At 38.1% G+C, this 13,623-nt stretch overlaps 1 protein-coding gene across 1 annotated transcript in view; it reads right to left on the reverse strand.

Annotated features, from left to right (window-relative positions):
* LOC106868204 (TGF-beta receptor type-1) overlaps positions 1-13,623 on the reverse strand; it is a 44,450-nt gene that overhangs the window by 17,552 nt on the left and 13,275 nt on the right. Inside the window, exon 2 of the mRNA XM_089358518.1 lies at positions 5,529-5,637. Coding sequence (XP_089214644.1) covers positions 5,529-5,637 — 109 coding nt within the window. The remainder of the gene's footprint in view (positions 1-5,528; positions 5,638-13,623) is intronic.

Here is a 13,623-nt window from a genome sequence, read left to right on the forward strand (position 1 = left end):
TGTCAACTAAAAAACATTACAAAATCATGAGGTTTATTTTAATACACATTTAAAATTATGAACTGTGTATGCCAGTACCCACTGACTGGCCCCCGTGCCGGTGGCATGTAAAAAGCACTATCCGAATGTGATCAATGCCAGGCCCACCTGACTGGCTCCTGGGCTTGTGGCACATAAAAAGCACCCACTACATGCTTAGAGTGGTTGGCGTTAGGAAGGACATCCAGCTGTAGAAACCTTGCCAGATCAGATTGGAGCCTAGTGCAACAACTAGCTCTCCATACCTCAAATTGTCCAACCCATGCCAGCATGGAAAACGGATGTTAAACGATGATGATGTCACTACCAACAGAGACTAAATATCCATGAAATACAGTACTGGCAGCAGATATTTGCAAGGCTGCAATACTTCATAACAAAAGGTGTAAAGAACCCTCTTGATACCATCTCACCTGGTACCACTCCTCGTTCTATGATACAAACTTTCCCTTTTTTTAAGGTGTTCTGAATGAAAACCCACCATAAAAATTTTGTGTTAAGTCTTAAACCCCAGTTTAACAATATCAAAGTTATTTCCTTAAATGTCTAAGCAGCTAAGTATTCCAGGCACCCTTATCACAATTCTTCAAATTATATGTAGAAGCCAGAGAGAATAAAAAGGGATGTCTCCACACACCCACCCATACTGGAGCCTAGTGCAGCTCTCCGGCTTACCAGCCCCAGTCAAACTGTCTTTACCAATGCTAGTATGGAAAAACGGACACTAAATGATGATGACGATGATGATCCTAAAAGACAAAGAAAGTTTATGTCAACCTCAGCAAGATTTGAACTCAGAGCTGGAATGAATACAAAGCAATCTAGCAAACCTTCTAACAATTTTGCAAATTGTTGCCTAGGCTCAAGACTACACTGTAATCATTACAGTATAATGGTATTGTAGTGATACCAAGTGGTGTGGTATGTGACAGGTTGTAAAGTTGCAATGTTGGTTGTTATGGTAACAGCAGTAACATTGCAATGTTATCTGTGAGAGTGAGAACGGCTGTTACATTACAGCTGTAGTAATATGAAAATGACTTAACTACATTGTGGTGGTCATAACAGTTCGGTGAGGGATGAAGTAGGACAAAACCACTGCTGCTTTAATTGTCAGTGTAGTGTCTGTCAGATCACCTGAAGCAAAACTACACTAAAACTACAACAATAGAATACATATTAAGACATACCACATGAATCCAACATCTAAGACATATTACGGCTTTAATTCAGGATTACTCTGCAAATTCTATGAAACTATTGTTAATAAACATCGGTAGATTAATGATACACAAGTAACAGATCAAATGAATAAAAGTAAATTAATTCACAACACTGGACACTCAGGCTGATGTTAGGATCAAGATTTACACTTCTGGTCTTATGATCTGGGCTGATGCAACAAATGTTATGCAGATTTTGGTAATGTATTCAAAGACAGAAATCATTGTTGAGGAGTCCCAACTAACTCAGTCAATGAGAACTGGTTAAATTCTTTGAGTCTGCCTCCTGGATCAATCTTATCAAGTATGCCAAGCTTCTGTATGGTCTAAGATCTAACTGCATACTATATTATACAAAGTCTTGATGCATCCAGTGCAATCTGTGAATACAGTGGTAATGGTGGTGATCTTAATAGAAAAAAACAAAAGCTTGCAATGCCAACAAACGATAGTGATGACAATGATGATCACCATCACCATCATCACAATTGCTGTTTCTTTGTGTTTACTCAGATCTATGTAACTAACTGACCATTTGGCAATTCTATTCTGATTATTTAATATCTGCTAAAAAGAAGAGAAGAGAGAAGACAGAGATAACTTGAGTGCTTGAAGGATTTCAAAACAGATCACTCATTGAAGTTGGACAATAACATCATTACCTTCCGAAATTTACTGAAATTGAACACAGGGTCTGGGTTTTGACCCAAAAGCACAATTCTTAAGTTTGCAGCTAAATCTGACCAACAGTTCAAAAGTTACTGGCAAGGTCATTTTAAGGTCAGCTGTTGACCTTTCATTATTCAGATAACCATAACTTACTCCTGTTGCAGCAGCAGCATAAAATAAAAGTATCCATGTTTGGAAATGGAATGACTCGAAATTCCCAAACTGTCATTAATTTTGATATAAAATGGAAAAAAAAAATTCATTAATAACTGAATGTTTAAGGTAACTATTTGATTTCTTGGTGATTGGATTTTGGTAAAATTCCTTAATGATAAAAATGTTCCCCTAAAAGTTTCCTATTGTAATCAACTTTAAATTTACCGTTTCCTTCCACAAGTCTTGTACTGTCATTATTCCTATTTTGCAAAGCTATAGTGAAAGATTATAGTGTAGATCACGGTGCTTCTAGGCACAAGGCCTGACACTTTGGGGGATGAGGATAGCAGATTTCATTGATCCTGTGGCTCACCTGGGACTTAATTTATCAATCCCTGACAATAATATTGAAGAATTAATCTTTGGCAAGCAACAGTAAGAGACAATTCACAAATGGAAGACAATGAAGATTCACGTGCCTCATCTTAAGTCTTTCCAGTTGTTCAAATATGTCTTCAAAAGGATCTAGACAGTTTTCCAAGGAAAGACATACACTATGAGAAGAGTCTTCCCTACTTGGAAGATAGTCCAATTAAAACAAAGCCACTTTGATACAAATAAAACTAATTAAGTAATAATTATTATCTTCTTTGTTGATAAGCTAATATAATTAAATAAACATTTGCACATTAAATAATACTTAGCATAAACCTATACAGTTCCTCATGCGTCTATTATAGCTCTATTGAATAAATAACAGTCTTTGTAGTTGATATTCCTTAGTGTAGGCCACTAAATAAAACATAAAACATAAAGCAGTGTTTTTCAACCATTTTTTTTTTTTATCTATGGACCCCTTGGATTACTATTTTATTCTGGTGGACCACCACCCACTAGCCATTCAATGTTTAATTTGTTTTCTGTCCATCCACTTGTGTAGGTTTGCAGTTATAGTCTCTAGGAGAACATGATTCAGTGGCCAGAAACATGTTGAACTATGTAAAATGTGAGAGAAAGAAATGCTACTGGGACCTCATGGAGGTAGTGACAGGTGACCAAGACCCTTGGCGATATGCCATGCTTATGTTGACCTGTCAAGCCAAGTGAGATTATAGCCGTGGCCAATGCCAGTATCAGGTCAATGGCATCCATGATGGTGGTGTCTAAAAAGCACTCACTACACTCTCGGAGTGGTTGGCATTAGGAAGGGCATCCAGCCATAGAAATCTTGCCAAATCAGATTGGAACCTGGTGCAGCTCCCCAGCTTACCAGTTTTCATTCAAACCAACCAACCCATGCCAGCATGGAAAGCGGACGTTAAACAATGATGATGACAATGAAAGAAATCTAGCTATTTCGTACAATAAATACATTTAAAGCAAAATTTTTTTCATGGACCCTTAAAATCTTATCGTGGATCCCCAATTGACTATTTTGCTTGCAGGGACCCTTAAAAATCTTCTATAGACCTTGAATGAGAACCACTGATATAAACCTTCAAATATTTTCAGAACAATATAAAGAAATCTATAGAAAGTGTATATATATGGAGTAAAACATTCAGATAGTGGTCAGTCAACAAGACCTTGCTGCCATGACCAAAACCATTCTGAATTACTTCACTATTAATATTAATATTTATATATATATATATATATATATATATATATAAATATTATTCTACACACTGCCATGTAGTTAAGTGTATGATTATGCCAAAGTTCCCAAGTATGTAGTTTCAAGGTTAACACCAATTAATAACATGCTTAGAAAGTTGACATTTTATGACTAGCCCAGCTATCGACTCACCAGCGACTTTTTACATGTAATTCGATGCTCGAAAGAATGTCTCCATTTCTGCTCTTGTAAATGGTGACAATGATAAAACTTGAAGTTTTAACTTGCTGCTTTGTGTTGTGTTTAACTTATCCTTGAGCTCCATTATGACAAGTTCACCATCACCACCACCTTATGTCTGCTTACCCTGCTGGCATAGATTGGGCAAGTTGTCAGAATTCAAGTTAGTTCTTATTCAGTTATTACCCTCATAGATCAAGGGACCACATTTTGTTCATACATACCACTCTGACATGGCTTCTTTGACTGGATGAGGAATGCTCTTCCTAACACCAATCACTTTACAAGAATGTACAAGAAGCATTTTAATGTGGGACCAGGTTGTGATGTTCCACACAAAACTAAAGAACCCTTCTACCCTCTGCTCTCTCTTGTCATTTGCCAACCACTTTATGGTCTGCTGAGAAGATTTTGCTGTTCTACCAGCACCAGCCCTAAAGGGGTTATCTCTGCAAAGACTAAAGAGTTTGGTTTAACATAACCTAACTTTCACAAAGTAAGGATTGCACCTAGAAAGTTACCCTCTGAGGTAAGGTTGTTTGTAGAAGGCCAGCAGTCGCCCATGCATACCAGCCTCCCCTCTCCACACCACTGATGTTATCCAAGGGAAAGGCAAAGGGGCCGATACTGCTTGGCACCAGTGATGTCACAACTCATTTCTACAGCTGAGTTAACTGGAGCAACGTGAAATAAAGTGTCTTGCTCAAGAACACAACACGCAGCCTGGTCTAGGAATCAAACTCACAACCTCATGATCGTAAGCTCGACACTCTAACCACTGAGCCATGCGCCTTCACAAAGTAATAGTATATAATAACATGATAGTTCCAAAGTGAACTGAAGCATTGATAGATTGCAAAAAGCACCTGGGCTGGTACCACATAAAAAATATCCCCCCACCCAAGCTGGAGCCAGGTAAAACACTCACATATAACACACCTGTGCTGATGCAATGTATAGAGCATCCACTCGACACTGTAAAGTGGTTGGCATTAGGAAGGATATCTAGCTACAGTAACCATGCCAAAAGAGACAACTGGAACCTGGTGCAGCTCTCCAGCCTTGCCAGCTCCTGTCATATTGTGTAACCCATGCCAGCATGGGAAATGGTGATGATGATTCAATCCATCTCTATTTCAGAATTCTAGAATGAAATGATAAAGTGCAGCTGTCTGGATGCAGGTAATTTGGCATGGCTGACTGGATATTCAGCCTGTTTTGACAAAAGTAATCTTGAGTTCCACACACAAACACAGAACAATTTATTAATTGAACAGAATTGATGTAAATACTTTTCCTCTCCTCAAAGAGAAATATGCTCAGCGCACACACATAACAGAGGCAGAAAAGAATAAGAGTCACATAAAAATGTCTCATGTCAATAAGTCAACATCAAATCAATGATGTCAATTATGATGATACAAAAATGACTGTGCCAAAACATCTCATACCTTTAGAGATCAGTTTGAGCAAAGCTGACGGAAGTTACTTGACACCAACACAAACAACAACATCAATCAGCATACTATCTCTAATGATGCAAATAAGTGAAAAGAGGTGAAAATCATTATACAAACACTCACTTATAGATAAGTTTCTTGCCCTGTTTTCTCCGCGTCATGAGTGCATAGCACACTCCTGTTGTATTACATGTGCTTGTGTTTGTACATTCATTACAGGAACACAACAAACCTGTAATACAAAGAGAAAGACACAAAGTTGCAATAGTATCATTTGTAAAAATAAAATTAAAATTAAATATGTCATTGTGTTTAGTTTTAAAGAGAAACCAGGGGGGGGGGCGAACCAATAAAATATTTGGCCCACCTAAAAAAGCCTGGTTCTGATATAAAATGAAGCAAAAATAAAAACAACATTGTAAATGAAACAAGAAGCCTGTTTCCCATTGATGAATGATAAGACATGCCTCTCCCATTGTGCAACAAGCAAGGTAGGATCACTGGGATTTATTGTGAAAACCTGGTCAGTGAAAATGTTTGTCATACAATAAAATATTTGGGTGTCGTATGTATTTCTGTTAATCTGCACTCATCAACCTGAAGTGTTGTGTTTACTGGAGAGGAAAAGAAGAGTTAGTGGTGTGGGTGGACAATAAATACCCAGATGTTGGGTACTAATGAAACAAGTAAAGCAATTAAAAACTCTGCCACTTTAATCTCAAGCAATGGTGGGTATCTCTGCTAGTGTATATATATATATATATATATATATATATATATATATATATATATATATATATATATATATATATATATATGTATATGTATATATGTATGTACTGTGGCACTCCATCGGTTATGATGATGAGGGTTCCAGTTGATCTGATCAACGGAACAGCCTGCTCGTGAAATTAATGTGCAAGTGGCTGACCACTCCGCAGACACATGTACCCTTAATGTAGTTCTCAGGGAGATTGAACGTGACGCAGAGTGTGACATGGTTGACCCTTTGAAATACAGGTACAACAGAAACAGGAAGAAAGGATGAGAGAAAGTTGTGGTGAAAGAGTACAGCAGGGTTTGCTACCACCCCCTGCTGAAGCCTCGTGGAGCTTTAAGTGTTTTCGCTCAATAAACACTCACAACAGCTGGTCTGGGAATCGAAACTGCAATCCTACAACCGCGAGTCCACTGTCCTAACCACTGGGCCAATGCACCTCCACATATATATGTTTGTAAACAGCCTAAACAGAATGAGGAGGATAAGAGAGAGAGAGAGAGACAGTTTGAGAACATAAGCTACAAGAGGTAAACAAAAATTCAAAAGGTAATGGACAAAATGTAAACACAAAAGAATGAACATAAAAAAATGTTTCCAGTGAATTGTGTGTCAAAAGAAAGGGAAAGACGCAGAAGAATGTTTCAGTGGAACATGAGGGCATAATAAAAGAGATTAAGGCAAGAAAAAAGAAACAAGAAAAGAAAGGATACCTGTTTCAAGCACCTTTTGACTACATGCTGTAGACTCTCTCTCAATACGTACACACACACACATGCTTGTGAGAGAGAGAGGGAGGGAGAGAGAGTAATGTATATGTTGAGACAGTCATTGCTATATGGTTGAGAAGCCAAGATGGATTACAGTTTGATAAGTTGAAGACCTCTTAACCTACAACAGTTCAAGTGACTGTTTATATATGCTACCTATTGTATTTTTATCTCATATGTAAATGGTCTTTGTACAACTATTTATAGTTATATCTTCATGAATTATTTACAGAATAACAAAAGCATTGCCACCAAGGGTAGAAACTGACGCTAACCTTTTGTAGCCCCTTCAAGAAGGGGGGAAAAAATAATGATGAATATGGTGGTCTGCAAGAGATAAGAGTTTGGTTTTAATCAGGGCCAGCAGTGAGATTATACTGAAAGGGTCACTAACAGAGGACATGTGTTTCAGAGAAACACAACAGACAACAATGAATAATGTGTGACTGAAAGAAAGTTGGCCATTGCCCAACAAACGAGTTTTATGTCCCTGCATCAAGAATTCTGTAAAATATCTTGACATCTTTGTAGAGGTGCAAGAGTAGCTGTGTAGTAACTGGCTTGGCAATGCTTCCATATGGTGTTACCTGTTCATGATAAACTGTCAAGGCACAGAAGTGCTGTCTTGGCGACATGTCCAAGGTGCGGGCAGAACAGGGAAACCGTCTTGCACGCATTTGTGGAGTGTCCGGAATTAACGGGACTGATAGCTTTTGCAGAACAACTGTTGTCATCGATGGGAAGAGTACAGCTATCAGCTGAGTCTATCATCGAGATTGTGCCACTTCCTTTTAATTTTTTTATTGTAATCACAATTTTTAATCGCATTTCACCGTTCATTTAAAACAGAACTTTTAATCAACAAAGCTTCTTCACCCTTTTATGTTTGTCTGTCCTTGTTTGTCCCCTCTGTGTAATGCCTGCATGGCAAATTTTTATGAAATAAAGAAACTTGCTTCACAACCACATGGTTCTAGGTTCAGCCCCACTGCATGACACCTTGGGCAAGTGTCATCTGCTATAAAAGACACTTGGTCAAAGCCTTGTGAGTGGATTTGGTAGATGGAAACTGAAAGAAACCTGTTGTATATGTGTGTGTGTGTGTGTGTGTGTGTGTGTGAGTGTGTGCACATGTCTTTCTGTCTGTGTTTGTCCCCTAGTACTGCTTGACAACAGGTGTTGATGTGTTTATGTCCCCATAACTTAGCGGTTCAGCAAAAGAGATTGACAGAATAAGCATCAAGCTTTAAAAGAATAAGTACTAGGGTTAATGATCCATTTGACTAAACTTCTTCAATGCAGTGCTGTCCCAGCATGGCCACACACAGCTGACTGTAAGAAGTAAAAGTAAGGGATATTGTGAGTTTGACGAGTTGGGTCAAGATGAGAGAAGTGCTGGACACAAAAAAAACCCTGCTGGAAGTATGGGTGTCACATGTCCCCATAGATCAAGAATATTTGAAACAACTCCTGTAGGGAAATGTGTCATTAAAGGCAATATCACCTCTTAACAGGATCAATATTTTACTTGAAAAAGGGACAAAACTTGCCAACGTTTATCTCATCGTTATAATGAAGACATTTTCTTAGAGCAAATTGTACAGTTATGAACATTTATTTATTCAAGAAATTTAGGAAGAAAAACATGTAAATTTTTCTTATATCTTTTAGTTGTTTCAGTCATTAGACTGTGGCCATGCTGGGGCACTGCACTGAAGAGCTTTCAGTCAAGTAATTGACCCCAGTACTTACATTTTTAAAGCCTGCTACTTATTCGTATTAGTCGCTTTGCCAAATTGCTAAGTTATGGGGGTGTAAACACACCAACACTGGTTTTCATGTGATGGTGAGACACACACACATATATATATAACAGGCTACTTTAGGTTTCCATCTACCAAATCCACTCACAAGGCTTTGGTGAAGCTGAGAGGCTAGAATACAAGAAATTTACCCAAGGGGGCCAAACAGTGGGATTGAACCTGGTACCATGTGGTTGGGAAGCAAAATTTTTAACACAGCCAAAAAGGAAAAAAACACTTTCAGTCAGTTTTGTCATTTTAAAAAGAAAATTGTGGAATATGTTGAATGAATAGATGATGAAGGCACTAACAGGAACCAAATGTATTGGGAAAAAGCAAGAAAAATTCATGTTATTTCAAGTTAAATTTTATAATATCAGTTTAAAAAAGGCAATGTGGATATTGGTAACAAAGTTCTGTTAATTCCAAAGAAATATTACTTATTTACTGAACAATTCTTTCTAATTGAATTTATATTTTCTGTTAACACATCAAACGGTTGTGTAACAATGTGGAACGACTGCAGAAAGACTGACAATGATGAGAAAAATTCCATAACACAACTGATTCTAGAAAAGATAAAAAGATCAAAATCCAAAGGACCTGGGGGTGGTTTACGTCAGTAAAATTTGTCATCATTGTCACTGTTGAACGTCCACTTTTCCATGGGTTTGAGGAATTTATCGAGGAAGATTTTCTACAGTTGGATGCCCTTCCTGTCACCAACCTCCACCTGCTTCCAAACATGGTTAATATTTCCATAGCCAGATGTACAAGACGGGAAATAAACAACTTTGCTTGTATCCTGAAGCTACTCCTTTACAACCATCAGGTGATGTCAAAACAGGAGTGGTACTGAAGGAGGTGGATTTGTGCCAGGTGATGAGAGGTTAGAGTATGACAGAGGGACAGAAACAGGTGTCCTGCTGTAGAGAAGATACATGGTAACCTCAATCAGAAAGATAGGGGGGAGTGAGAGAGAGAGGGGGAGCAAGAAAGATGGTGGCAATGTGCCAGGACATACTCTCAAGCCATGAGGATGTGAATATCAATGGGATGGTAGAGGACTGACCAGAGTGCATGAGTAGGTAATTCATGTGAATGCAAAAGATAGCAGTGGGCAGGGAGGAAAGGATTGGGCTGCAGGAGAGGGGAGGGAGAGATAAGCATAGCGCATGAAGAAGAGATGTGAGGAAGAGGAGAGGTAGTTTGGTTTATTGGGGTAAGGTGTGTGAAAAAATGTTACATGTGAGTGGAACACAGTACTTCCAGAACCTCATATTGCCAGATATCTCAGTCTGTTGTCATCTCGTCTGTGAGGACCAACATCTTGAGATTGGCCCTCACTACTTCATCCCCTTCCATAGATGCCATCCACTTTAAGCGATCAGCACTTCTTTATACAGCTGTCTTCATTCATATGCATTACATGTCCAAGCCAGCAGATTCTTCTCTTATCCATGCTGCATCTGATTCTTCTTCTGCCCAACTTTACTCTCAGTCCATTTACACTTTGTCATACGTGCACACTGATGTTTCAGATCCATTGGAGCATACTAGCTTTGTTCTTCTCTAGTCTAGTCATGTCTTTTGCATTCAGAACCCACAACCATGGAGTATAGCTGTTCATACACAAGCCTCATACAATTTGCCTTTCACACTGAGAGAGAGTCCTTTAGTTACCAACAGAGGTAATAGCTCTCTGAATTTCCTCCATCCTTTTCTTAGGATTCTTATTCTTATTCTAGCAACAATACTTTCAGAACATCCTCCACCACTGATAATTTGGTCACCTAGGTAATAAAAACTATCTACAACCTTGAGAGAGCCTCCTGGGCATTTGAGAGAGTCTAATTCCCATATGTCTTTGGTGCTTATTGTTCCTTAGCATCTGCCCCATACAAAGACGTCTTTCTCTATTAACCTGCTTGTAATTCCACTGCACTTTTTAAATGTCCATAGCTTGCAAGCTTCTTTTAGTTTTCGTCTACCAAATGACCTGCAAATTTGCAGATACACTTAGTTCGGATATTGATGTAATTTTAGTGGCAAGGGAGACCCTCATCTCCTACAATGAGTGTGATTGGCAGAGAGTTGATTCCACCAATTTCTTCGATATAACCATGGGGTCATCGGATTCTGCACAGGTGACTGACTTAGTGGGCCTATACCTCCTTTCGCAGATTAAGGATAGTTTTCCTCTCCTCACTGGGGGACTGTATAGGGATGATGCACTTCTAGCTGTATGTAGCCAGTCTAAAACTGCATTGAATAGAATGAGAAAATACCTGAGAGGTTTCTTAAAGGATTTCTTTAATCTTAACATTATATTTGATATTAACTCCAGAGTGGTGAATTTCCTGGACGTTACATTATGTTTGGATATGGGTTTACACTACCCATTTCGTAAGCCAAACAAATCCATATCATATATCAAAAATTGTCAGCTGAAGGTGAAAGAGCTTGTTGGAGGTTGGCAAGAGAGGTTTTCGGAGGTTGGCGAGGAAGATTGTCAGAGGTTGCTTTATTAATAGGATGACACAATATATATATATATATATATATATATATATATATATATGACAGGTTTCTTTCAGTTTCCATCAACCAAATCCACTGACCAGGCTTTGGTTAACTCAGGCATATAGTAGAAGACACTTGTCCAAGGTGCCACAGAATGAGACTGAACAGAAAACCATGAGTTTGAGAAGCAAGTTACTTAACGACACAGCTACACCTCAAGTACAGAAGTGTTAGCACCAACTTGTTGCTGACCTCTGCTCTTCCTCACTACTAGCACACTTTATACCACTCATACCACAACATAATCAAGAGACCAATTTCTACCTTACCCTCATCATCCCCAAATACTTTTACACCTCCATATCAACACTCTATCCACTCTCTTCTCAACAACATTTACCTGGAACTCTCTTAATGCCAACATTTAACCTCTAAACACACTGAAAGTTCTTAGTTTAGCCATTTAGCATTCAGATTACTCTGTCAAATGTGAAGCTTATTGATTCACATTGTTTATAATAAATCATGTATCATCTTGTAGCTTCAAGATTTTGATGATGTGAGAGCTTATTTTAAGAATAACATTGTAAGGTAGGTGTGAGAGGCTGAATCTGTCCATTTTGAACACAAATCAGGTAAAACATTTGGGCTTGACATGGCCTGGTTTAAATGCTAAGGGGTTAAAGTTGAGCTCCTGTGTATGTGTGAAGGTTTGCTATTTCAATCTGAGTGAGTTTGAAAAGTTTATAAGCAATGCTCCTCTACTGATTTAGGGGAAAATAAACAAAGGAAAACCCAACTGCTTCTACTAAAAATTGAATCAAAAATTAATATTTCCATCAATATTATATCTAGTTTACATGTCTCTTCATTGACTTTCTTTCTATTTTCATCTCTCTCCACACACACACACACACAGATAGTGCATGACATCTTCATGAATGATAATCTATTAAAAGAAACATACAACTGTTTGTCCTTTTGTTTTCTAATTGCAAATATTCATCAAAAATATCTTACAAAAGTTAGCAGGTTCAGTGTTGAAGTAGCAGTTAATTACATATGGACAGCAAGGAGGAGTTTCACAGTGCACTTCCCTTTCACTGCTCCACAATTATACCAAAATATATAATCACTCAAACACATTATCTTTTATTTAGCAAACAATATCAGTTTTCTGTACTTGTCAACCCTTGGCCACAACTTCTCATCACCTGACTAATCTCTTACCCTCAAGCTCTACCTAGTCCTTACAAACTTCCTCTTCGTACCTAGACCTCACACATGTCCCCTGTCCTACTAAAGCCTTACAAACCAAGCTCATTTTACAAACATGAGAAAACAAATGTAATTTCTTCTTTTTTAGGATAAATAATGTTTTTAGAAAATTCCTTCATACAAACCTATTTATATGAAAATCTGAGCAAGCACAGGCGTCTTGAATAAATGACTAAGGCATAAATGACTGAGTGCTAAGTGGTTTGCTTCCCAGCTACACAGTTCCAGGTTCAGTCCCACTGTGTGACACTTTAGACAAGTGTCTTTTACAATAGTTCCAGATCGACCAAAGCCTTGTGAGTGAACTTGGTAGATGGAAACTGAAAGAAGCTTGTTGTGTGTGCATTTATTCCTCGTCTTGACATCACATGATGTAAATGAGTGTCATTGTCATATATGCAGTGTTATTCATTTCCGATATTGTGCAAGAAGATGTCTGGTCAGGGGGAAATATTACCTTACTTGGAAACAGGTGAGGGTTGGTGACATTAAAAAATCAATAACCTCCATATGTTCCATGCCTGCATTGAAAAGTGAACGCTAAGATGATGATGATGATGGATAACCAGCCAAGAGATCATCATTCTGTATCATGTTCCAAGCAGATGTATGGAAAAGTGGATATTAATAAACAATTACTGTCAGGAGTCCATTAAATGTGAAGTAAGTTAGCACAGAGTGCTATTGTTTGTTCCCCTCCGTAAACAATGGCTACACTGCTATTATTTCGCATGCTGTGCTAGATTAAATTCTCCTCAATGGTAAACTTACTTCCAACAGATTGGTGTCCTATCCAGGAAGAGATTCTTTCCTCATCCATTTAAAATAATAGAAAATAACCACCAGCTCATTTGTACTCTAGAAACACAGGAAATAAAATAATACATTGACACACAGTTGACACGGCTGGCTGAAGAAACAACCAAATACTCAGTATCAAGTTACTGGCACATTGCATTTCCACAGCCATGCAAACCAGTCTCCTTGTTATCTTCGTCAGACCAGATGGAGAATAAGAATCACAAATGAAGGGAAGAAGCAAAAGAAAAAATATAAATACAGGACTT

This window comes from Octopus bimaculoides, chromosome 10 (assembly GCF_046866305.1).
Source record: "Octopus bimaculoides isolate indiv1 chromosome 10, ASM4686630v1, whole genome shotgun sequence".
Lineage (NCBI taxonomy): Eukaryota > Metazoa > Mollusca > Cephalopoda > Octopoda > Octopodidae > Octopus > Octopus bimaculoides.